This window comes from Fukomys damarensis, unplaced genomic scaffold, assembly GCF_012274545.1.
Source record: "Fukomys damarensis isolate Sample0158 unplaced genomic scaffold, DMR_v1.0_HiC HiC_scaffold_5, whole genome shotgun sequence".
Classification (NCBI taxonomy): domain Eukaryota; kingdom Metazoa; phylum Chordata; class Mammalia; order Rodentia; family Bathyergidae; genus Fukomys; species Fukomys damarensis.
Window position 1 is genome coordinate 74,447,214 of NW_022900917.1, and position 27,203 is coordinate 74,474,416.

At 34.8% G+C, this 27,203-nt stretch overlaps 1 protein-coding gene across 4 annotated transcripts in view; it reads left to right on the forward strand.

Annotated features, from left to right (window-relative positions):
- Positions 1-27,203, forward strand: part of Efr3a (EFR3 homolog A) — a 94,973-nt gene that overhangs the window by 55,421 nt on the left and 12,349 nt on the right. For all 4 annotated transcript variants that reach the window (XM_010642879.3, XM_019210483.2, XM_019210484.2 and 1 more), the window contains 11 exons: positions 807-942; positions 9,202-9,369; positions 14,551-14,665; positions 16,002-16,053; positions 17,554-17,726; positions 18,533-18,608; positions 20,209-20,370; positions 20,964-21,095; positions 22,282-22,349; positions 23,162-23,289; positions 26,990-27,078. In XM_010642879.3, the coding sequence (XP_010641181.1) occupies positions 807-942; positions 9,202-9,369; positions 14,551-14,665; positions 16,002-16,053; positions 17,554-17,726; positions 18,533-18,608; positions 20,209-20,370; positions 20,964-21,095; positions 22,282-22,349; positions 23,162-23,289; positions 26,990-27,078 (1,299 nt within the window). The remainder of the gene's footprint in view (positions 1-806; positions 943-9,201; positions 9,370-14,550; positions 14,666-16,001; positions 16,054-17,553; positions 17,727-18,532; positions 18,609-20,208; positions 20,371-20,963; positions 21,096-22,281; positions 22,350-23,161; positions 23,290-26,989; positions 27,079-27,203) is intronic.

Genomic DNA, 27,203 nt, shown 5'->3' on the forward strand with positions numbered 1-27,203 from the left:
GGGAGGGAGGGAGGGAGGGAGGAAGAAGAATGTTTGTTGAAGTTAAAGATTATTCCAGCAGTTTCTTTTTAGGTCCCAGTATCATTCACCAAAATTGATCACATTCATCTGTATGTGATAAAATTGTCTTTGTAAATTGTGAATCATCTGATTTCAGTTTTGTCTGTTACACACTGATAAAATTTTCCTTTTGATAGTGGCTATTAATTATGTGAGGTTTTCACTGTGATGTATCTGTAATAGCATTGTAATATATCTGTAATAAACAGCCAATATTTAGTTTTTGTAAGGAAGAAGTGATGTAAATGTCGTAATCTTTTTCTAATGACATTTTGTTTCACTGTCACATTATGAGTGTATTAAATATTCTTTATGAAATTACAGGAGAATAAGAATTTCTTTTAAGTCTCACTCTCTCTCAAAAGTGACCTGTACTCATATTTAAACTCATACAATTCTAATCTTATTTATTTGAGGGGCTAGGAGTGTAGCTAAGTGGTAAGGCACTTACCTAGTGTGGGAAGACCCGGGGTCAGTTTGCACTGCAAAACAAAAGTAGAAAAACAACAGATTGAATTTTACAAATTATTGTATCTTGTAATTTTTTTTCACTGAGTATCATATATGTTTCGCAGTATCCTGTTTATTCTTCAAAAGAATCTTGTTAAAATGGCTGCATATTACTTCATAAGTACCAGTCTTGAGTGATTGGAATTTGAAGTGTCACAATGGATTTCCATTCTGAAGAGTCATTCTAGGATTTATGTACTTGTTCATACATTGCTGTTCTCTCTCATTTCCTTTAGGCTCAGTATTCTCACCATGTGATCCAGGAGATTCTAGGACATCTTGATGCTCGTAAGAAAGATTCCCCACGGGTTCGAGCGGGTATTATTCAGGTTCTGTTAGAGGCTGTTGCCATTGCTGCTAAAGGTTCCATAGGTGAGTGCTGCCACAACAGGAAAAGGATGGGCCAGGGATTTAGCTCATTGGTTGTATGGCCTACCTTGCAAGCGCAAGGACCAGAGTTCAATGCCCGGTACCAAAAAAAAAAGAGAGAGAGACAACAAAACAGGAAAAGAACACATTACTCTACTTCAGATCTATTTTATAGCCATGTATGAAATAATCTTTTAAAAATATTTCTGTGCATTTTCATGTGTACTATGATTTCTCTTGAAAGTCTGGGCTCATGTGATTATTCTCATGTATTTAATGCATAGTAAAGCATTTACTTTTTTTTTTTCTTTTATTGAGTTTATTGGCACATTTTAGGTATACAGTACAATTACATTCATTATTGGGATCTTGTACCTTTACATGACAGGTGGTCTTGGTTCTCATTTGTTCCCCTTATCCCTGCACTCCGTTTACCCCCTCCTCCCCTCCCCATTTACAAACACTTTATTTCCATTTTTTCATTTTCTCATATTTTTTCCCTTATTACCTTTCCCCTACCCTTCCCACTTTCCCTACACACCTTTAGCCCTTTTCTTCCTCTTTCACAATGTCAGTTATGTCATTGGGATCTCATGTACTTACTATTACAGTTTATTCACACCAGAGAAACTATTCGGTATTTACACATGTGTGACTTACTTATTTCACTTAGGAGTATATCCTCAATATGTATCCATTTTCCTACGAATGAGTCTAATTTCTCATTCTTTATGACTGAGTAGTATTCCATTTTATAAAAAAACCACAGTCTTCTTTACCCAGTCTCCGACTGATGGGCAAATCGGCTGTTTCCAAGTTTTAGGTATTACAAACTGTGCCACTATAAACATGGGTGTGCATGTATCACTCTGGTATGATTCTTTTAATTCTTTTGGAAAGATACCCAACAGAGGGATGGCAGGGTCAAATGGAACCTCTAGTCCCAGCTCTTTGAGGTATCTCCATATTGATTTCCATAGTGGTTGCACCAGTCTGCACTCCCAGCAGCAATGGAGAAGGGTTCCTTTCTCCCCACAATCCCACCAACATTTGTTATGGTTGATTTCTTGATAGCAGCCATTCTTTCTGGGATGAGGTGGAATCTCAGTGTTGTTTTCATCTGCATCTCTCGAATGACCAGTGATTTGGAACATTTTTTCAAATATTTACTTGCTGCTTGTACTTGTTTGTCTGAGAAATGTCTGTTCATTTCAGATGCCCATTTTTGAATCGGGTCTTTATATTTAGGCGGGGGCTGATTGTTTATATGTTCTAGATAAGAGTCCTTTGTCTGAGGAGCAGCTGGTAAAAATTTTTTCCCACATTGTAGGTTGTCTCTTAGTTCTTTTGATGGTTTCTTTTGCAGTGCAGAAGCTTTTTAATGAGATGAGATCCCAGTTGTTGATTCTTTCTGCTAGTTCCTGTGCTACTACAATTTGTTCATAAAGTCTTTTCCTATTTCAATGTCTTTAAGAGTTCTGCCTAACTTATGTTCCATCAACTTTAGTGTTTCTGTTTTAATATTTAGATCTTTAATCCACTTGGATTTTAATTTAGTGCGTGGTGAAAGATAAGGGTCTAGTTATAATCTTTTAGATCCAGTTTTTTCCAACACCATTTATTAAAGAGACTATCTTTCCTCCACTGAGGATGGTCAGCTCCTTTGTCAAAGATGAGGTAGCTGAGTACATTTGGAGTTGTTTTTGTATCTTCCAGTCTGTTCCACTGATCCCCAGGTCTGTTTCTTTGCCAGTATCATGCTGTTTTTATCACAGTAGCTTTGTAGTATAGTTTCAAATTGGGAATTTGTATACCCGCTGCCATGTGTGTCTGTTGCCTAGGATGGCTTTTGCTATTCTAAATCTCTTATGGTTCCAAATGAATTTTTGGATTCCTTTTTCTAGTTCTGTGAAATATAGTGTTGGAATTTCAATTGGCATTGCATGGAATCTGTATAGCAGTTTTGATAGTATGGCCATTTTCACTATTTTGATTCTTCCTACCCAGGAGCAGGGGGTATCTTTCCATTTTCTTATATTCTCTTCGATCTCTTTTTTCAGAGTGCTGTAGTTTTCAACATAGAGGTCTTTTGCTTCTTTTGTTAGATTGATTCCTAGATACTTCATTTTTTGGGTGCTATGTGAAAGGAATTGTTTCCCTAATTTCTCATTCAGTGAGTCTGTTATTTGTGTACAAGAAGGCTATTGATTTTTGGGTGTTGACCTTGTATCCAGCTACTCTGCTAAAATTGTCAATTAAGTCTAGAAGTCATTTGGTGGAGTTTTTTGGGTCTGCAATGTAGAGTATCATATTGTCAGCAAATAATGACATTTAACTTCTTCCTTTCCTATCTTGTTGCTTTAATTTCTTTCTCTTGTCTAATCACTGTGGCTAATGTTTCCAGAACTATATTGAAAAGGAGTGGTGATTGTGGGCATCCTTGTCTTGTTCCTGATTTTAATGTGAGGGTTTTCAATTTTTGGCCATTTAATATAATGTTGGCTGTTGGTTTTTCATAGATAACCTTTATTAAGTTGAGATAGAGAACATCTATTCCATCTATATTCATTAAGGAGTTTGGCCTGTAGTTCTATTTTTTAGTTGTGTCTTTCCCTGGTTTGGGAATCCAAGTGATACTTGCTTCCAGGAATGAATTTGGAAGTATTGCTTCCCTATCAATTTCATTGAAAAGTTTGAAGAGTAAAGGCAGTAGTTCTTCTCTAAATGTCTTATAAAATCCAGCAGTGAATCCATCAGGACCTGGGCTTTTCTTTGTTCGTAAATTTTTAATTATATTTTCAATTTCACTGACTGTAATTGTGGTGTTTAAAATGTTTTTATCTTTGTTCAACTTTGGTAATTCATCTGCATTTATTCTGTGTTTTCCATTTTGTTAGAGTACAGGTTCTCGTATTGAGTATCCTCTGGATTTCTGTTGGATCTGTTGTGACTTCTCTTATTTCATTCCTAATTGCATGGATCTGAGCCTTTTCTTTCCTTTTTTTGATAAGGTTAGCTAAGGGTTTATCTATTTTATTTGTTATTTCAAAAAACCAACTCTTCGATTCATTTATTTTTTGTATCATTTTCTTAGCTTCCATTGCATTGATTTCTGCTCTAATCTTTATAATTCCTCTCTTTTTTGAGCTTTGGGATTTTATTGCTCTTGTTTTTCTAGGAGTCTAAGATTCGTCATTACGTTTTTATTTGAGCTCGCTCTGTTTTCCTAGTGTGTGCATTAAATGCTATGAATTTTCCATGTAGAACTGCTTTCATTGTGTCCCATAGATTCCTGTATGTTGGATTGGCATTTTCATTTATTTGTAAAATCTGTCTGATTTCTTCTTTAATTTCCTCTGTGATCCATCAATTGTTCAGGAGAGTGCTGTTCAATTTCCATGTGTTTGTGAAGTTCCTACGGTTTCTTACTCTGTTGATCTCCAGCTTGATTGAACTATGATCTGATCATATACAGGGGATAACTGATTCTTTTTCATTTATTCAGACCTGTTTTTTGAGCTAGTATGTGATCTATCTTGGAGAATGACCCATGTGCAGCCAAAAAGAATGTATATTCTGATTTTGTGGGGTGGAACACTCTATACCCGTCCATGACGTCCATGCGTTCAAAATCTTGGTTCAGTTCTAGTATTTCTTTATTGATTTTTTGCCTAGATGATCTGTCTGTGACGGTGGGATATTTAGATCCCCCACTACAATTGTATTAGTGCTTATTTGGTTTTTCATGTTACTTAATATTTGTTTTATATAGTTGGGGGCATTAATATTTGGTGCATAGATGTTTACGGTTGTCATCTCTACCTCTTGAATTGTTCCCTTTACAAGGATGTATTCGACTTCTTTGTCTCTCTTAATGACTTTTAGTTTGAAATTTGCTTTGTCTGCAAATAAGATTGCTACCTCTGCTTTTTTATGGGCTCCTATCGCATAAAGAATTGTTTTCCATCCTTTTACTTTCAGTCTATGGGCTTCTTTTTGCACTAGGTGTATTTCTTTATACAACATATTGTTGGATTTTTCTTCTTAATCCATTCTGCCAGTCTGTTTCTCTTGATTGGTGAATTGAGGTCACTGACATTGATGCTTATAACTGATATGTACTGACTTCTTATTGTCACGTTATTGGCCTTTTGTTGACTCTTTTTACTTTTTCGCCTTCTTTTAGTTTCTTGCCTTGCTTATTTGATTTGGTCTCTTGTGCCTCATCATGTTGTGACTTTCATTGTCTTTTTCTAGGATATTGTTTAGAATTCCTTGTAGTGCTTGTTTGGTGTTCTTGAAGTTTCTCAGGTTTTCTTTGTCATGGAAGTAACTTATTTCCCCATGCATTTTGAAAGAGAGTTTTGCAGGATACATCAGTCTAGGTTGGAGGTTGTTTTCTTTTAGGACTTGAAATTCCTCACTCCAGGCTGTCCTTCACCTGAGGGTTTGTGTTGAAAAGTCTGCTGTGATTCTGATGGGCTTTCCTTTGCATGTGATTCGTTTCTTTTCTCTTACTGCTTGTAGTATTTTGTTCTTCTGTTGGATTTCTGGGATCTTATTTGTTATAGGTGTAGATTTTTTTTGATCATGGCTAGTTGGAGTCCTATATGCCTCACTTACCTCTATATCTAATTCTTCCCTTCTGTTTGGGAAGTTTTCTGTCATTAATTCTGTGAACAGCTTTTTTAAGTCATTTGTATTTTCTCCTGCTACTTCATGGATTCCTATCAGTCTTATGTTATTCTTCTTTGAATCATCTAGGAGTTGTTGGATCGATTTCTCATGATCCCTTCCTGTTTCTAAGAGACCTCTTTTTTCATGGTCACTGACTGCAATCCTATCTTCTATCTGAGATTCTATCTTCTCATTCTTTTATTTTGTTATGAACACTTTCAATAGAGTTTTTAATCTCCTGGATTTCTATTTAAATCTGTTTTATGGATTCCATTTCTTTACTCTGTTGGGCCTTCATTGTTTCCATTTCTGTCTCATGCTGGGCCTACATGGCTTCTATCATGGTCCTCAGCTCATCTATTTTTTTCTCAGTTTCTGTTCTAGAGTCTTAAATTAAGACTTCCATTTTGCTCACCATCTCTATGGTTATCTGGGAAATCGTTTCTCTTTTGAATTTTTCTAGAGCCTGATTGATCTGTTTTGTTACTTCCTGTGCTGTGGTTTCAGGGTGTCCTGCTGGTTCACTATCAGATTTTTCATCCTCATTTGCCCTACTGTTTGCCATTGGGGAACTGGAAGTCTGGCTTTGTGTCTTGCTTAAGTGTTTTCTCATTTTTATTTTTGTTGTCGGGTTGTCCCTGGTTTAATTTCTGAGTTATTACTTAAATCTTCCTGATGTAGTTGCGCTTTAGCTTTTGAGTCTCTAATGACTCATAGACATTCTCATTTTCATAATATCAGAGTAAACAACTCATTAAATCAATCTCAATCCTTTATCCCAATTGATACAATCAACAGCACACTAGGATCAAGCACAACTTGCAAATTGACCATTTGTGATAGTCATTAATCTATCATCTTTAAACCATGTGAATTAAATTAAAATCAAGAAGCAGCCCAAAATATGTTTGCAGTGAATAAATTTTTCAATATAGCATCATTACCATTTAGGATTGGGGCTTAGACAGAGTTAGGATGAGAGGAGAAGATAAGTGAAAGAGTTGGAGAAGGTTTCAAGTGAAGCCAGAGGACATAGAATGACCATACAATCTTTAGGAAACTATTAAATTCAAAAGGGATAGACAGAGTGCATAAGGGCAAGAATATATCCCCTTAACTGTAATAGGGGCTCACTTTCTCTTGAGACTATTGACCCATGAGTGAGGTAAAAATGACAGAATAAACGTAAAGAAAAAAGAAAAAATGATAAAAGTAGAAGTCTGAGTTAGGGCAGGAGCAGGAACAGAAAGGGAGATGAGGGATAATATGTTGGAGCAAGAGACTGAGTTGGAGAAAGAGGACAGAAAAAAGAATTTGCAGAGTGGAATGAGGAAAAGAAAGAAAAAAAATGAATTTTAAGGGCCTCTTTCAGACTATATCTCTGCTGTCATAATATACCACGTGCACAGCCATGTGTAGAACCAAGTCCCCTGATCTCAGCTAGCCAATGGCAAATCCCCGCGACTTAGACTGACCTCAGGCCACAAGGCCCAGATTGAGTTCTCCGACCTGCAGTGTTGAATTCCACACAGTTCTATTACAGGTTTCCCCCGCCCTTTCTTTAAAGATGTTCAAAGTTGGGAGCTCAGAAAAATACCCTTTATGACCACCCATGCCTCTGCAGAGTGGGTCTAAGGACTGGCCCAATCCGGAGGTCTGAGAGGGTGTGGGGATGTTTGCAGAGGTGTCCGTGCGGCTACCTTCCTTGCTGGAGTTGGTGGTGGAGCAGGCAGGGGAGGGCAAGGCTACCTGGTTCCGTGGAATTGGCCCAAGCAGGCCCGAGGGAGAGCAGATCTTAGAGTGGCCTTCCAAATCTCTCCTTCCTCGCTGGGGCTCAAAGCATTTTCTTTTAAATCATTCTCTTTTCTAATGAAGATTTTGTGGATATCATTTACATATTGAACATTAGAATACACATAAAAAAGTGATCCAAGTGGAATATATTAACTCCAAAGTCTGAACCATTTTCAGTATTTTCATGGCCTCACCAGTGGGAAATTAATTCCATGATTGACAACATATGATGGCCACAGTCAAAATGCAAGGCCACTAAAATTATATAAAAGTGTGTGTGTGTGTGTGTGTGTATAAGACAAGAATCTTAGAGTTGGTTTTCATCCCTTAGTTATCTCATTTCACACACACACTCAAATGCAAAACTGTTGTAAAATCCAAAATATTTCTGGTCCCAAGCATTTTAGATAACAGATACTCAGCCTGTAATTCACTTGCAGTTAGACAACTTCACTTTGTTCTTTAATACAAAGCAGATTTCGGTCACATATGAGAAACGAGTGAGAGCAGAAAACAGAAGGAAAGTAGATTACCATGAGGAGAGTATATTATGTAGCCCATTTTTGCAAAATGTGTGCTATTAATTAGGAAAAAGAGAAATGACTTTAAAGAAGCACTGCAGCCCAATTGTAGAAGTTGTACAAGTGACAGTTTAAAGTCTTACATAATCTTTATCAAAGATGGGATATAAGATAATCACCTGGCAGCAAGTGTAGAGCTTGTTAGAAATAAACTACTGTCACTGCTGGTGGGAAGGTAAGAGCTTGGGATAGCAGCATGGGAATGAGAATGTGAAGTCTGTGGGCCGTGGTGATGACAGTTGTAGAGGTAAGCAGGAGAGGGGACAGATTGTAGATCTTAGCACTGTATTTCTTCTCCATGTGATTCAAGAAATGGAAAGATCCATAGTAGAAATAGACAAGCTAGGAGAATTGTGGTTTCTTTGTTTCACCATCAAAGTGAAAAACTGTTAGCTAATGAAATATTGTTTCAGTGTTAAATAAGGATGAACATTCTAGATATTGATCTCCCATTATTTATTTGACATCTTATCTAAAAATATGAAAGCAAGTTATTGAGTTGGCTAGTTATTTGAAATGTGAATTAAAATACTGATAATATATTGAATCATTCCACTTGTCAATGTCTAATGTGTGCAAGGTACTGTTTGCTAGGTTGTGTTCATTGGAAGAAGCGTTTAACCATAGCTACCTGTGTAGAGAAACTTATGACTGAGCCCTGGCTAACATAGGGCTTGATAAATGTAGCTATAGTAGTATAAACAAGTTATTCATAGAACAAAAATCAGGGAACAAGTCAGTTTATCTGAATTTGATAAATTAATCAGTTTTCTGTCTCACAATTGAAAGAAATTCTTCCTTTAGTCTCAGAAGATACTAAGTAAATCTTCTATGCTACTGAGAACTATATTATAATTTCATGGATTCTGACTCATCAGTCTTAACTATTGTCACAGTCCATATTATTTAGAGTAGACAAGATTAAAAAGGTAAGTTTTGGATAAACCTTATTGGCTTATACTTGTTTTGGGTAGGCTGTTTCAGAGATTGAAGCAGCAAGTTGTTCATAGATGGCCAGTAGGTGATTGTTGACATAACTAGGAGACTTTCTTTTTTATTCATTTATTTTTTTAAAAAAGAATTGACTGATTCATAGATTATTATGTATTTTTGACTTTAGAAAATAATAAATGTGTTGAGATCTGTGAATTACTTTTGAGTATGCACATTACTGGACAATATGTCTGCTGATATGGGTCATCCTTCACAGGGCCCACTGTGCTGGAGGTCTTCAATACCCTACTGAAACATTTGCGCCTCAGTGTTGAATTTGAGGCAAATGATTTGCATGAGGGATCTCTAAGCAGTGTCAGTATAAACACAGGTTCCAAAGACAATGATGAGAAGATTGTGCAGAATGCTATCATCCAAACAATAGGTAAGTACATTTCACTTTTTAAAACTGTCATGTACAGCAGCAAGTTTATAAAGTTCTCACATAAGGTGCTTGACAACAGTGCATTTATCAATGATGAACAATGACTGACACATCTAAAAACTTGATATTGGAAAAAACAAGAATAAAAATGGGACAAAGAATTCTGTATGTCCTTTACCCAGATCTATCTGTTCTTAACATTTTATGCCATTTACTTTTCCATTTGCTCCCTACCTACTCCTACTCTTTGTGTGTGTGTGTGTATCAAATAAACATACATACACACTTAAACATTTTTTTCTTAAACCACTGGATATAATAAGTTGCATACACAATATTGCCCACACAATATTGCCCTTTACCACTGGGCTTTTTGTGTTTTTTTCCACAGAAGAAGTTATTTTTGAGATAGGCCGAGTAAAGTTATCTACCTGAGTAAAATACAACATTGTTAATGTACTTTAGTCAGCCTTCCACATCTCATTTTGTCAGTTGATTCAGTAATATCCTTCACAGCACTTTTTCCTTTGGATCTAGAATCCACTCTAGGATCATATATTGCGTGTAGCTTCAGTATTTCTTTAGTTCTATTACTTTGGAGCATTTCTGTGAAGACACAGGCATTTCTTTTTGTTTTTCTGAGACAGGGTCTCACTATGTAGTTGAGACTGACCTGGAACTCACTATGTAGCCCAGGCTAGTCTCGAACTCACAGTGATCCTCCTGCCTCTGCCTCCCGAGTGCTGGGATTACAGGCATGCACCCCTGTGCTCGGCCGACATAGGCATTTCTTAGGAAAGCTCACCCCTTTTTTGATAATTTTTTTATTAAGGAAATTTTTTGGTTTGGTTTTGTCTGGTGTTTCCTCATAATTATATTCAGCTTAGGCATTTCTGACTGGAATACTGCATAGATGGCATGCTATTTTCAAAGTGGTGCATCCAGCGGTACACAGTGAACATTGCTCCTCATTGCTGATGCTGTGACCATACTCTCAAAGATTGTTCTGTTTGTCCACTATTCAGTCTCAGTCTTTCCCATTGCAAGAAGATAGTCTAAGAAGATAGTCAGTACAGATATTCTTCCTGTAGATTTTGCATTCATTCATAATTCTTGCTTCAACCATTCTTTATTTTTCTTGGTACTGGGGATCAAACTCAAGATGTGCTTATGAGGCAGGCAGTGACACCACTGAGCTAAATCCCCAGCCTTGCTTCAACCATTCTCTGCCATGATGTCTACAAATGATGGTTCAGAAACTTCACTCTTTCCTCAACTACCAGCTAGCACTCAGTGCTCTGCTGTATGGAGGAGGAGCCCCTTTTTCTGCCTTTGCATTATGTGGAAATTTATGGATTTACCTCATTATTATAGGTATATGAGTTCATACTTTTTGGTTATAATTTATTACTGTAGTTATTTTGTACTTATATTTTCCAATATTTGGCCAGTGGGAGCCCAGTTAAGCACTTTCTTTGTGTATATAATATCCAACCTTTTTTTTGAGCACTGTGTTTCTTGGGTAAAATATTTCAAACAAATTTTGCATTTCCTGCTCTTATGTGGAATCAGTTATGTCTTCAAACAGCTGTGCTTCCTGGCAGTGGGAATGGTAGAGACCAAAATCCAAATGCAGATTCTTGCGCTCTGCTATCCTTTATTCTCTCACCCCCACTGCTACCTACCCCAGTGGTCCAAGATACAAAGTGTGAATTGAAGAGCTTCCTTTTAAAAGATAGTCATGAGGCCAGGCATAGTAGCACACACACATGATCTCAGCATTGTGGGGGATCGAGGCAGGAGGATTGCAAATTTGAAACCCAGCCTGGGCAATTTAGTGACTTGGCAAACCCTGTCTCAGAATATTAAAAAATGTAAAAGGCTGGGCTGTAGCTCAGTGTGGAGGCCTTAGGTTCAGTCTCCAGTACGAATAGAATAGAAAATTTTAAAAGCCACTTACAACTGGTTAGGGAAATAAAAATTTAAAGATCAGGTGTTGTAGAATACGTAGAATTATGTTTGGAATTCTAGCACTGGGGAGATAAGAGGATTATAGTTCAAGGCCAGCCTGAACTACAAAGGGGACCCTGTCTCAAAAATAAAAACATACATAAATACATACAATTTAAAGCGTGCAAGCTATTTCTCCACTCTTCCTCTGGCAGTGTTCTTTAAAATGTAGCTACATGACTGCTATAATAATTTCAGTGTCAAATATATTCCTAGGGTTCAATAATTTCTAATCGAATAATTTCCATGAATAATAAATTTATTCTGGACCTCACTTTATCCCTTTCATTTGGATAATTTCCCACTTATGGGCTACTTTTTTATAAGAGGGCTTTGGAATACTTAAGCCCAATTTTTCTTCTCATCTTATTTCTAAAGATTTACAGATATGCTTGTACATCTGCTTTCAATACCTGTTCATTGAACACATGCATACACCAGGTTACCGGGTCCTCTGCTGAGAACTTTGTGATCAATACACATGGCTGAATCTGCTTGGTGTGGCACTCTGTTGCACCTGGTCACGGGCTATTGCACACAGCAGTTGTCCCCCTGATGAGAGAGTCCAAGAGGTGTCTTAGCATATCAGCGAAGATTTGGTAAAGGCCAAACTCACCAGGGATTCTCAATAAAGCTGAGACATTTTAGTTATTTCTTAAAACAATTGCTTCTATGGTGATTCTTACATTCATTTGGATTATTTATGGAATTTTTGTGGTATTCTAAAGTCAGATCAAGTCAGCAAATTTTACTTTCGCAGAATTAGCTTAAATTGCTTTAGTGACCTCTAATTATAGTATACTGTTTCACTCTAGAATACTGTATTTAATGTATTGTTTCTTAAGCATTTCATTGCATAACGTAACAGCGTACTTAAGCAGTTATTTTATGATGTAACACATTCAGAATAACAATGGGAAAAAAAGGTATGGCACAGTGAGTACAGTACCTTTTTAAAAATCGTGCCTCCGAAATCCTTCTCTTTTTTAGAATTTCTGTGTTCTGGTAGTTGTTGAATCATACAGATGTATGTGTGGTTAGCCATGCACAGGACTTGTAGTGTTCGCCCTTTAAGTTTTTTGTTTGTTTTTTGGGGGGGCGGGTACTGGGTGTTGAACTCAGGTCCTTGCCCTTGCAAGGCAGGCCACCGAACCGCTGAGCTAAATCCCCGGCCTCGCCCTTTAAGTTTTAAGACTGTTGGCTGTGTCCTACTTTGTTCTGAAATAATCAAAAACATACTTCTCTACTGTGTTCTCTTTTCTGTGCCTATGAGCATTTTTATTCAACTGTCCAAATGTACAAAAGTTGGTATATAGAGATGAAAAGCTTTTAAGACTACCCAAAGTAGATCAACTTGAAGACTTCCACCCAACTTTAATTTAAAAAAATAAATTGTAAAGTGTGAAATAGTTGCATTTCTTTCCTACTATGATTATTTTCAGCTATTTAAAAGTTTTATTATGTCTAATTAATATGGTGCTCTACCCTGTTGACCATGTACTTGGGAGAGAGAAAAATTAGCTTTCCTGTCTATTGAAATTACCTCAGGATCTTAAAAATGTACTCACACCAGGACATCCATCCCCAGATATTCTGACTTAACTGCTTTGGTGTACATCGTGAACACTCACACTTTCAAAGTTCTACAGGTAATTCTGATATGCCCAAAGATTAGAGGAAACTCTTCGACACCTTTGAAAGGCATGAAGTATGCCTTAAGTTAATGACAAAAGTGTTGTTGAATGCGTGGAGGTGTGATGGAGCTTGTTAACTCTTCAGGCAGTACTGTCATTGGTCAGAATTGCTACTACACACTGCTGTAGTAAACAGAAGTGTGTGCTGCTTTATATCTTAGTGCTAATGACTGACTTGAATAACTTCTTACATCAAATATGTGCTCCTGAAGTGTTACTTAGAATATTATACTTTATGCAGACAAAGTTAAGATTATGAGAATTTTGATTATTACAATATGTTTTTTGTAAGCCTTTTACCTCTAAGCCCAATCACAATGATGAATAGTTTGGTTTTGAATAAATTATTAGGTGTATCAATAGAAGGTGAGGAGTTAAAAAGCCAATATAATCATAAATATTATGAGAATTTTTATTATTACAATATGTTTTTTGTAAATCTTTTACCTCTAAGCCCAATCACAAAGATGAATAGTTTGGTTTTGAATAAATTATTAGGTGTATCAATAGAAGCTGAGGAGTTAAAAAGCCAATATAATCATAAATATTAAAGATAGAGAAAATTTCTGTAATAGTTTTGTTGAATTTTTAAAAAGGAACAAAAAACAACCATAACTTGATATATGACCTTTAGAGAAACGAGAAAGTTTAAAGAGTGAGTAAATGATAAATTTGCAAATATTTTATGGCCAGGAAGTAAACCATTAAAAGATGCATTAGATAATTTTGAAATATTTTCAGAACCCAAGAGTGCATGAGAAAAATTGCAAGTAAGTAAGTTAAATGTTTATTTTTTTTACATCAGGTTGATTATGTGTGTTGAGCTAATTTACAGGTCCAAACTATAAACCTGATTTATAATGACTTTCTAAAGCTTTTGGGTAATCCTGAGATGCCAGAGTATTGATTTGTATAGCAGACAAAATGTGGTCTAGTTACTGACTTCCTTACCAGAACAGTAATTTTAGAACTAAAGTATATGAACAAGACTTTCATCAACAATGCTACTGGAAGTTTTTTTTTTCCTTTTTCTAAAACTTTGATCAACTCAACTTTATATGTAAAAGACTTTCAGATCTTATTATTTTATCTAAATAGTAATCCATTAGACACACATATAATTTTGGAAAGGTGAAATAATAAAGCTTTAGTGTTTTATATAGAGTTTATATTGTTTTACCACGTACTTAAAAGTTTTTGTTAAAAATATAATTTTGTGCCGGGTGTGGTGGTGCATACCCATAATCCCAGCACTTGGGAGGCTGAGTCAGGAGGATTTCTGTGAGTTCGTGGCCAGCCTGGGCTACATAGTGAGTTCCAGGTCAGTCTCAACTACATAGTGAGACCCTGTCTCAAAAAACAAAAAAACAAAAACAAAAAAACAAAAAACAACAACAAAAAAATATATATATATAATTTTGTGTTGTTTAGAAAAATAAACTTTTAATTTTAAAAATTTATCTTAATATTTTTGTAGGATTTTTTGGAAGCAACCTACCAGATTATCAGAGATCAGAAATCATGATGTTCATCATGGGGAAAGTACCTGTTTTTGGAACATCTACTCATACTTTGGATATCAGTCAATTAGGGTATGTTCTTAAACTGTAAATTTAAACTTAATCTTGGATTAATTTGACCTTAAAACTAGAAAATGTTAATTTTTTAAAGCCTTAGTAATAAAAATCCTATGAATGTAGTTATTACTTTTATAGTAGTAGATTGCATTATTATTGACCTAAGAAACATTTCTTTACCTTGGGCATTATATATATGTTTACATATATGGGAGAAAGTTCCAGGTATTTTGTAAACATTTTATTAACTTAATGTCAGCATATCTGAAATGTTGACTTATTCCTAGAATTCTAGAACTGAAGTGATTTTAAAACAACTCTTTGTGTCACTGTTTTTAAAAAATTAATTTGATAATACACTTAAGGTTTAGTTTGTGAATTTTTTTGTCTTGCAAATTTAATAACAAGTGATTACCCTGTACTTCATAAATATGTATCATTTTTGGGTGTTAACCAAAAATTTAAAAAATCATTTAAAGTGTTGAAAATACTACTCTGATTTGATCATTACACAGAACTACATAACTACATACATTTATCAGGTCATCATATTGTACCACATAAGTATGTACAATTAAAATAATAATTTTAAGAAACACCATAAATTGGAGAAAATATCTGGTATAAATATAGCAGATGAATATAATAGCTGTCTAACATATCTATAAACATGTTAGATTGAATAATTAAAAGGGTAACAAGTTTTTTTTTTTTTTTGGTACTGGGGATTGAACTCAAGACTTTGCACTTATGAGGCAGGTTAGCAGAACCATTGATCTAAATCCCTGGCCTTGATTAAAAGAGAGTTAACAAATGGAAAGGCATTATTGATGTATGGGCCAAGAGATATAAATCAAATAAATATAATTTTCTTTTGAAAATTATTTTAATTGTACATATTTATGGTGTACAGTGTTTAATGATGTGTGCAGGGTGTAATGATCAAATCAGAGTAGTTAGCATTTCTGTCACCTTGAACTTTAAAAAATTATTTTTGATTAGCATACAGTTATACATATTTATGATGTAAAGTGTAATATTTCAGTACTAATTTGGCTTTTATAATTGTAGAATCATGATTTAATTTTCATGCCATCACATATATAAATCTGTTTTCTTGAAGAGCCAATAATGAAGTTTTGTTTAAGTTGGATTTCTTTTTACAAACTGTTTTAATTCATATGAGGTTTTCTTTTAATGTATAAATGAGCCATTACTTCAGCTATTATAAAAATAAAATCTATATAGCCACTAAGAGTGAAGTGTTAAAATCAGCAAAAAACACTCTAAGTAAATAAAGTAATACAAATGTTAGTCACAGTTAATAATAGTAGCATCTTATATATTTTAGGGACTTGGGAACCAGGCGGATTCAGATAATGTTGCTGAGATCTTTGCTTATGGTAAGGCATTTCATACAGGTGAAGGGCATACTTAACCTTAAATTATTAAAAAGATTAAAGGAAGAGCTCTTAGACCTTTTCTTACTTAATAAAGTAGAATTATGTAGTTGTTTCTGTGGGTTGTGTACTTTTTCCTTATCTGAGGCTCTTTGCTGTTTATTCCTCACATTAGTAGTTTTGTCTAATCTTCACTGTGATGAAACACACAGAGGGCAGAAATTCTTGGCATTTTCCAGATGGAAATATCAGGGCTCAAAGACTGAAGGTATTGAGCAAATTCCACAAAGGTCACTGAGCTAAAGGATAGAACACCTGGGCTTGGAAATCCGAAGTTCTTTCTGGGTATTATGCTGTATCTTTTACATACTCTCCAAATAATGGCTTCTTGTTTGGAAAATAATTCAAAACAATGAAAACATAACATTTTAAATTTAGAGGCGCAATAGATAGCTCAATACACCCAGAAAGGTACAACACACCCAAAATTGTGCTTGTCATGTAGAAATTTTGGATGATTTATCAGTTTTTCCCTGTATATATTTTTTTGTGTCTTGATTAAGAATTTCTTGCCTACTCTGATACAAAAACAGGTTTGTTATTTGTTTTCTTAGAAAAATGTTTGAAATGTGGCTTTCCATATTTAGATATATATGTAGTATGAGGCATGGATATAGTTTTAGTTTTCCTTGATAGGTAGACCATTGTCTGATTTTCCTGCTAATAGTCACCTCTTTGCCTTAATAAGTGCTAAAATAAAAATGTTAAATGATCTGTATATGCTTATAATCTTAAATAGTTTTAAATTACCCACCTAAAATATCATTTGACTCTCAGCATTCATTTTAAACAAGTTGTCTTAAATTATCATGCTTCTCATCCTCACTATACCATAATCAACTATTTGAGTGTCTGTCTGGTATGGGTTTAAAATGTTTATTAGCATTTAAATTTATTCTCTTAAAAATGTTAATGTAGAAGATAGTGATGCCTTTCAAATCTCAAATAAAGTAATTAATAAAGAGCAGCTTTCCAGAATGAAAACCTGCTGCTTTTAACCAACTGCTTAATTTAAAATAAAAGAATAATTGGAAAATTTAAATTTTAAAATTTCAGGTCTTGTCTTTACTGTTTGCCACCTAGTCTGCTTGTATCTGTTTCATACTGGACACTTATCCCCTATATATTCTTAACCTTGCTGAGCCTCAGTTTCCCTTTATAAAGTAGAAATGTGTAGGTGCCTACTTCACAAAGATGATAGGGACAGAATTAACCTACATACAGTGCTTAGAATTGTGCCTAGCACATAGTAAATGTCTTGTTAATTTCATTCTTATGATATGCACATTCAAAAAATCTTTCTTCACCTGCCAAATTTTCTTTGTATCGATCTTTCAAAATTATGTCTATACTTTCTGTGTGATCTTAACAAATAATTTACCCAGCTTAACCAGAGAAGGACTCGTGGCAAAGCTTGTTTGTTTATTTTCATCCCATAATCAGGTCACTTCTGGATACAAAGCCAAGACGATTGTTACTGCACTGCCCGGATCTTTCCTGGACCCTTTGTTGTCACCGTCTCTTATGGAAGACTATGAGCTGAGGCAATTAGTCTTAGAAGTAATGCATAATCTTATGGATCGCCATGACAATAGGGCAAAGCTTCGAGGGATCAGGTGATGTATGATGTTCAAATGTGCTTACTGATAATGTTTTTATTTTCTAAATTAGTGTGTTTAAGTATTGTGGTTTTACTTTATGTAGGATTTTCAGTTTTTCTTTAAGTGACTTTCAAACAATTTATTAACTTATTTTATTTCCTTTTTTTCTTGATTTTTTATTTTTTTATTTGTTTTGTTTTGTTTTTTGAGACAGGGTCTCACTATGTAGTTGAGAATGACCTGGAACTCACTGTGTAGCCCCAGGCTGGTCTCGAACTCACACTGATTCTCCTGCCTCAGATTCCCAAATTCTGGGATTACAGGCATGCGCCACCATGCCTGGCTCTCTTGATTTTTGAGATAGAGGCTTACTATGTGGTCCAGGGTGGCCTCAAACTCACTGTGTATCCCAGGCTGGCCTTGAACCCTCAGTAGTTCTTCCACCTCTGCTTCCCCAGCATTGGGATCATAGGCATAACCCACTATGCCTGGCTACATTTATTAACATACTTAGAAACAAAAGATGTGTAGATGTCATTTAATATACTCTTTGGCGATCTCATCTACTAATAACCACTAATTACATGTATTTTTTGTTTTGTTTTAGTTTTGCTTTAAACTTAATGGCACTAGGAATCAAAATTGTGCAGTTCTTAACTAAACTTGGTAGTTCAGTAATATTATATAAACATTTAAAATGCTCATTGACACGAGTGTTAAATAGTTCAGACTTAGGAGTTTGTATGTAATTTTCTATTTAAGACTTAATATCGTAACCAACTGTGGTGTTCATTAAAGCATTATATATTGATTATCTCTAGAATAATACCAGATGTAGCAGACCTAAAGATAAAAAGAGAAAAAATTTGTAGGCAAGACACAAGTTTCATGAAAAAGGTAAGAACATTTTCTAGAAAATAAATGCATTAAGTATTCATTTCAGTTGTTAAATGGTTTTATATTGTACTGACCTACGACTTTAAAATGAAGTCATGGAATTCAGAGATGAAAGACTTCGTGCTTTCAGCTTGAGCTTCCCCTATATTACCACAGCAGTCCTGATGGTGTCCCCTCCAGCCTGTATTTAAACATTGGGTTCTTGTGCTACTGCAGTAGTTTTACATTTCTTCTGAATGAAGTGTTTCCCTATAATTCCTGCCCTGTCCTTCTTTCCCTACAAAACACACATACAGATCCCACTTTTAGTGAAATTGAAGCTCTTTTGTAGACAGCTTCACATTTTTGAAAACAGTCATCACCCTTGAATAAATAACTTTCATAACTGTTAACTGTTTAGTTGGCGTTGCTCTGTCTAGTACAGTACTTGGGATATTAAGATGCATCCATTAATCAGGATCACTGCCTTAACAAGTGTTATCTAGCTAGATTTCCATGATGATAATAGAAATGCTGCAGGTTTTTGGCAAATGGCTGAATTTCCAAAATGACAGTGTCCGAGATTTTTTTTTTGGTTTTTTAAGACAGGGTCTCACTATGTAGTTGAGACTGACCTACAACTTACTATGTAGCCCAGGCTGGTCTTGAACTTACAGCGATCCTCCTGCCTCAACCTCCCAAGTGCTAGGATTACAGGTGTTTGCCACCATGCCCGGCTATCCAAAATTATTTAGCATATCAAGGAAGCTTTCTGTGAAGTGACTAGTCACTCACAGGTTGAGAACAGTGTGGAGAGACAATAGCCATGACGTGTGCTAATGGAACTGCTGACCACACTCACAGTGCTAGATGAGGAAGCTGAACAGTATGCACATAGGAAGAGAGGCACAGACTGACCTAAGCTGTAGTCTTATTTGCCCTTTTTCCCAGTCTGTTCTTTGCCCTCAGCATCATTAACATTACTGTCTCTGATACTATGATTGATTGTTGTACTTCAGTGTAGCACTTTCACAGCTCAAAAAAATTTCATTTGAAAAATAATTTACAAGTTGTCCTTGTTCCTAAATTAATCTGATTCTTTGAATACATTTTTTTATAAGTTTTTGTATACTCTCTAAAAACTAGGAATAAAGCATACATTAACTCTTTGAGCTTTCTTCTTATTTGTTTAGTAGTTCTTTATAATACCTAGTTCATGAAAGAAGTTCCACATAAACTGTTAATCATGGCTAACATAATGACTTTGGAAAACTCAACTGACAGCCAGTTTTGGAGTTTTTTTTATATTACAAGATGACTTTAAACAATCATAAACTTTGGGACTGGATTTTATTTTGCCTGTTTTGACAGCGACAGAAGTGCTACTTCTTTGTGCATAATTTCTAGCCAACCAGTTTGAAAGGCTGTGGTTTAGCTGTAGGATTAGAATAGTACACTCAAATCCTTAAACTATTCTGACTTAATTCTCTTGTACTACCAGTGGCTTTCATTTTACTTTAAGATTTCATGAAATAAGATAGTTACTTTGTAGATGATTATATTGATATTAAATCTGCCTTTATTACATTTCATACGAAATTATCTTTTTCTTATCTTTCAGAATGGGCAACAGCTGTATCGGCACATATATTTGGGTTGTAAAGAGGAAGACAATGTTCAGAAAAACTATGAGCTACTTTATACTTCTCTTGCTCTTATAACTATTGAGCTGGCCAATGAAGAAGTGGTTATTGATCTTATTCGATTGGCCATTGCTTTACAGGTATGCATTTATAACATTTCATGGAAGAAAGCTTTTTATGAAGCAGATACCATCTTAAAGAGTAGTTGCCTCTGTTGAAAGGCATGAATTTTGGTTAGACAAGTGTCTAGTTTTGATCTAAAGTATTCAAGATCTACTCTTTTATAAAATGAACAGTGCATGTGCAAAATGTTCAAGGCTGTACTATGATGAAAAAGCAAAACATAGCTCTGGTACCATACTTTCAATCTAGTGAAAGAGTGATTAATAAATATGTATGACATAATGTTTAACTGGAATTGTGACATAATAAAAGGACAGTATCCATTAGCAAGCATGTGCTTTCTCTGTTTGTCTGAAAGGTATTTTGTACCTGTTGTATGTTTATATGAACAAGAAAGGCTTTTTGAGGCAAAGGCATATTTAATTAGAAAGATTTAACTGTTACAGATGAGCATTTATTGTTTTAGCATTTAAAAGAAATAATTTCTGGTAGCATAGTGTTGTTGTCATTCCAAACTACCTGCAGTTTTCCATTGTAGTTGTAGAGAAAACTACAGTTGATGGAGGGAGCATAAGAACTTAATGTCAGATGTATTTATTTTTCATTAAAGGACAGTGCAGTTATCAATGAGGATAATTTGCCAATGTTCCATCGTTGCGGAATCATGGCACTGGTTGCAGCATATCTCAACTTCGTAAGTCAGATGATAGCTGTTCCTGCATTTTGCCAGCATGTTAGCAAGGTAATGTGTTTAGAAAGCCTTAAAACTTACATTTTATATATAAATGACTAATTTTCTGGGCCAGGAATTTAGCTCAGTGGTTCTAGCACCTGCCTCACAAGCGCAAGGACCCAAGTTTAATCCCCAGTACAAAAAACAAAAAAGACTAATTTTCTTTTAGTGATGATTATTTTTAATTTTGATGATTATGTATCAAATTAATATAATTCTTAAATTGAAAGTACAGCTAAAACAATAGCAAATACTTTTGTATTTTATTTAATACTGTTTTATTAGAATTTTTATGAATATTAAGTAGAATACATAGTTTTTTTATATAATACCTTAAGTGATTTCTTCTTTACTTGTTTTCTTTGAGCCATTTGAGCCATGAATCTTAGTGTCTAAATTTTAATTTACACTATTTTGGTTGCTATTATTATTTTATTCTAGTATATTTGAGGCAGATCGCAAATATTGTTGCCTGTTTTTCAGTAATATCTATTTTTTTTTCAGCAATAACTCTTAGTTGCATGATTTAGTATGTCTGTCAAAGCCCCTAACTTACCTACCAGAAAACCAAGGATTTCGCTCCGTGGTTCCACCGCCTCCCGTACAAGCACAAGGGCCCGAGTTTGGATCCCTGGTACCAAAAATAAATAAATGAATAAACACTTGTCCCTTTTATGAAATTGAAAGCATATCTTTCAGTCCTTACTCAATTGTAGGTTTTTAATGCATTCTAATAAATACAACTCGTTCACTAAGTGAGCATTTGAGTTAGCATTTATTTGAGGCCTGCACTAGAGACACAGACAGTATGAAGGCAGAGCAGCCCTGTAAGCTGCTCAGAGGCCATGGTGGAGTCGAACCTCACACACAGAAGGGGACCTGGTGATTCCAAAGCAGTGCATTTGAGAAAATATGTTCTTCTTTAGAGTAGATTTAAGCAAATGCAATACATCATTTCTTAATCTTTATATTATTTGATTGTTGTGATTTTGTCTGCTAAATTTTTAGAATAATATGAAAACAAAATAATTCATATGTCTGGACTTGAAACTTAGCTTGAATTCCAAAATAAAATGATGTTATTTCATATAAGCCCTGAAAGATTGTTTCTGTTTTTTAGTTTTTTAAAAATTTATACAAGGTACTAAGGTGAGGTTTTTATTTTTACTTTGTTTTGTTTTTGGATATCTTTCAGGTTATTGAAATTCGAACTATAGAAGCTCCTTATTTTCTGCCAGAACATATTTTCAGAGATAAGTGCATGTATGTTAATTCATAACATTTTAAGGAAGGGCTGACAAGAGAAATCAATAATTATAAAAGAATAAAGCTATTGTTGTAGTTTTTTGTGCTTTAAAGTTATCATCACTTTCCATTTCTGTCATTTAATTGATCTTACTTTTTCCCTTTCTGTACAGATTTCTGCCCATTATAAATGTAGATTCCTGCATACATGGAGGCAATTTTGGAGAAAAATGAAAACAAGATTTATGCTTCTTTTTTGAGTTTGGAGATACATCTCCTAACTATGATGTTTTTAATGTCCTCATATATATTTTCTTGAACACTTCCAGTAATAGTTAGCAATACTCAAAATTAGGGCACCAAGACTGCTAAGTAAAAGCAGTGACCTATACCTTACATTCTTCCTTGTTCTGTAAAGAAGAAAAGGTGTAAATACTTTATTCAAACTTTTGTATTCTCAAAGAGGTTAATAGTCAGCATAGGGTAACATGAGGACTGTAAAAGAGAAACAGCCTCCTCTGGTTGGGCAAGTGCTTTCCATCACGTAGCTGGCTGACAAGGTTTTCATTAGCCATTAGTGAACTGCTTTTTTATTTTTTTTCCTCTCAGTAGATTTTTAATTAACATGAAAATGAAAATTGAATTTAGTGGTCTTCATCATCTCATCAAATATCAGAATATCAAATATCAGTTGACTTGGTTGAATTCACTATTTCAGATTAATTTATACTTAGAATATGGAGGCTTTTACTCCAGAACTGTTTTAAAAATTCATTTCTTTTTGCTTGGGAGCTAGTATTAAATGATTGTTGTTTTGATCCACCTGACAGGCTTCCAAAATCTTTAGAGAAGCATGGCAAAAATTTGTACTTTCTGACCAACAAGATAGCAGAGTCACTAGGTGGAAGCGGGTATGGTGTTGAGAGATTATCAGTACCATATGTCCCTCAAGTAACAGGTAAGAGGAAGAAAATTACAGCTCTTACTTTGCTGATTATATTTCATTATTTTTCTATGATTAGTAATAACAATTCTTGGTGTATACACTTAAAATAGCAGAGCTTTTTTTCAACTGCTTTTGAAAATCTTTAGTAAATCTCTAAAGCAGATAACTATTTTACTATAAGCAAGTCAAGTACTCAGAAGTTTATTAATATATTGCATTCATATATAACTGTTGTTCTTAATATATTTATATTTAATGTAGAGTTATGCCTGATATCCTTTAAACAAAGAAGCAAAGTGAACTTTTATTAAGCAACATTATATGTGACTTACAGAATTGTATAATAAGTGATTTGTATTTACTGAGTTGGATGAATTAAGAAACTTGTCATTTGGAAGTGTACAGACTTTAAAAAAAAAAAAGAGTATAGTCTTCTGTATAAAAAAACCTGCAGACTTTTTTGGTTTGGGCTGCTCTTCTCTTGCTCTTGTTCTTCTTCTTGTTTTTGTTTTTTGAGGCAGACTCTCTATATTCCAGGCTGGCCTCAAATTTGCATTCTTCTCACCTCAGCTTCACAGAGTGCTGGGATTAAGTTGTGTAACACCATCCCTGACTCTCCAAGCTTTTCATGTTAGGGTCTTTTTTCCTTTGTGACTCTTTCTGCTCTGTCCATTACCTGAAATAACTCTGGTGTATTTGAAGGGGAAATGCATGATATCTTTCATTTGATTTTTATTTTAAAAATTAAAATCGAAGAGCTTCTTGCAATCTCATTTTTAGTTGATGATTACATGAATATTAAATTTGGTGGACGAGCTAGTTCTTCCTTGAGGATACTTCTGTTCTGTAGGACTGTTTGATACAGTTAGATAATTTTCTAGATTAACTACTAAAAGTAGTACACTCTTCATAAATATCTTTTCTAAAAGGTGGATTCAAAGTAAGTACTTTTCTTATAATGATAGCTACAATAGCCTGAGTTGTTAATATAAATGCTCTTAGATTTTCAAATATCATACTATGAAAGATTCCGTTTCTCATTATTTCCGTGTGGAAATAATACTAAAAATAAAACATAAGTAAAGCTTTGTAATTTTAAGTGTTTTTTAAAAGACTTTGAAAGTGTTACATTCTTATAATTTGGACTTAGGTCTTTTTCCTTCAGGCAAAAAAACTCATAAACCCAAGCAGAAGTACAAAGGTAAATGTGGCTGCCCTTCCCTCACCTCTTCTCTAGGAAAGTAGCTTCATCAAATGTGCCTTTTAATGGAGCTAGTGGCTTGCATATTTTACTTAGTTGTAAGTTGAGTTATTTGCTTTACTTTCCCTAACAGCATAGTTTATTTTCATTGTTCTGCTGTTTCCTTTTACCCTGTTCCTTTAGCTTAGTGTTTAATGAAAGTTCTGGTACTTACGTAGATGATTTGCTCTTCTTCAGTTCCCTAACCCTAAAACAGATGTCTTTTTCTGGTGCATCTGTCATACACTGGAAAAATTTCAGTGTTTCGGAGTGTACTTAAACAGATTACTGCACAGAAATCCCTAAGTGTGAGTAAGATATTTTGGATTTATAAGCTAGTTTAGAGCCAGTCTGTGGCAGTTGTATACTGCTGTCATGCAGGAGTCAGCAGAAGCAGTGATACTTTATGGGCTAGTCAGTCAGTTACTGAACTTTAATTTTTTAAAATTTTTGCCTGTTTTTCTTTTGTGCAGGTGTGGGTGATGTGATTGGGTTTAAGGAAGGAAGGAAATAAGTGTGTATTTCAGCTGTAACAGTGCATAGGAGTTTTGAATCTGGAATCATAGAGGATGGAATTTTTATTAACAGGAACAAACAGGGAAGAAAGCCTACTTTGGGAAATCAAACTTTTGTTGAGCATCTTTGATGCTGGACATCTGAGGAAAGTACTTTTCAGACAGTTGAGAGTCATTGCTGGGATTCATTTGAGTTAAGAGGACATAATGAAGACTTTGAAGTCAGCAGCATAGCAGATTGTGCTAAAACTTTAGGAAAGAGAACCGCTCCAAATGAAGCCTAAAGACACGAAAGATAGAATAGCTTTATAGAATTCCCTTTTCCTTAGGTAGATAATGTTAGGAAAGAGCCTAGTACTCAGGTTCGACTAGAATATAAAAGAACAGGGTAATTTACTCTTAAAGGCAATAGTTTATTCTAGAAGATAATGAAGTACTGCTGTAGCATGGATACATGGGAGATTGGGACAGGAGAAGACAGAAAAAAAGAAGCTTCGGGAAGCTTTGAAAAAGGGAAAGCAACTTGTCACAAATGAGTAAGCTTCACGAAAGCTGAGACTTGATGAAGACATTTGGAGGTGAATTGATAGGCTCTGAGAACAGGAGCCGACCTGGCGTCATTATGACCTCTTCTAAGTTCTCACCTGCCTCATGGGAAGCACTGCAGACCTTGTCTTTACAGATTCCTCTCCCCCATGTAGTTCTGAGTTGGATATTGAGAGGAAAAGCACTCAGTTTCTAGGAGAGGAGAAGAAATATTATCTTTCAAAGAATAGTGTGACCATCCAAATGGGCAGACTAGACCTGAAGGTTCCTTGAATGCTTTTTGAGGCTCGCCTTTTCCATGCTGCAGGCTGAAAATGATAGCACTCCTGAGTTGCTCACTCAGCTTTACCAAGGTTTGAGCAAGCCTCTAATTCTGTGCATCAGAATATGCAAAGTAGCTTTTAAAAATGTAACTAATTATTATTTTTCTAATATCTCGTACTTGTCCTTCATACTTTATTATTTATGTAATTTTGTTGATTTTTTTCCATCTTCCTATTGGACTGTAAGCTCTATGAGGATATAGACTGTGTTCAGCATGCTTTCTAATCACTTAATAGATTTGTTGACTATATTGAATGCTGAAGTAGAAAAGAATTTGTAAAGGGAGATTTTAATCAATAAATTCAAATTTCTGTGAAGTAGTTAAGCAGAAAGTGAGCCTAGGAATAGCTATAGAATTGAGTGCTTTTAAAGACAAGAATGATTGGGGGTGAGATAATTATAGGACTTTAGAGGATTTAATAATGAAAAATCAGAGCAGTTGGATCAGATTATTGCCAAGAAGTTTGCAAAAGTAGGTTAGCAGAGCACTTAGGTAAAACAGGAATGTTTTTAGAGTTATAAAGCATAAGATCAAATAAGTGAATCTGTAAGACAATATGTTAAGTAACATAAACTGGAAAGGGAAATACTGGATGATCTCACTAAAAACATTGATACGATAGAAGGAAAGAGTAGAATGGTGCTTACCAGAGGCTTGAGGAAGAGCAGGAGAGGACAGGCAAAGAGAAAAGTTGGTCAGCATGTAGAAAGGTTCAGTTCAATAGGAATAAGTTCTGGTGTTCTATTGCATAGCGTGGTAGCTGTAGTAATAATATCTATTTCAACATGAATAAAAATAGAAGTTTAAATATTCTCACCCCAAAAGTGATAAATATTTGAGGTGATAGATAACACTAATTAGCCTGATTTGATCATTCCACAACGTATACATGTATTAAGACAACATTGTAAGTATATACAATTATTATTAAAAATAAAACTTTTTAAAAATTCCAGAGTACACTGCTTTATATGCTTATATATTTTGAAAGATCAAAAAGTTAAATTGTCCTAATTTTCTGAAACTTTAAAACCTCATGGAAGTAGTGTTTATAACAAATAATGGAGAGTTTTTTTTTTATTCTAGATGAAGATCGCCTTTCTAGGAGGAAAAGTATTGTGGACACTGTATCGATCCAGGTGGATATTTTACCCAACAACGTTCCCTCTGACGATGTAAGTTGCTGGGAATTTCTAGTAGAGTACTGTCTTGAGGTGGACATTGTTTAAGATAAATTTGTGACCTCCACACTTGCAAGTGAGAGAAACTACAACTTTAAAGCTTTTTTTTTTTTTTTTTT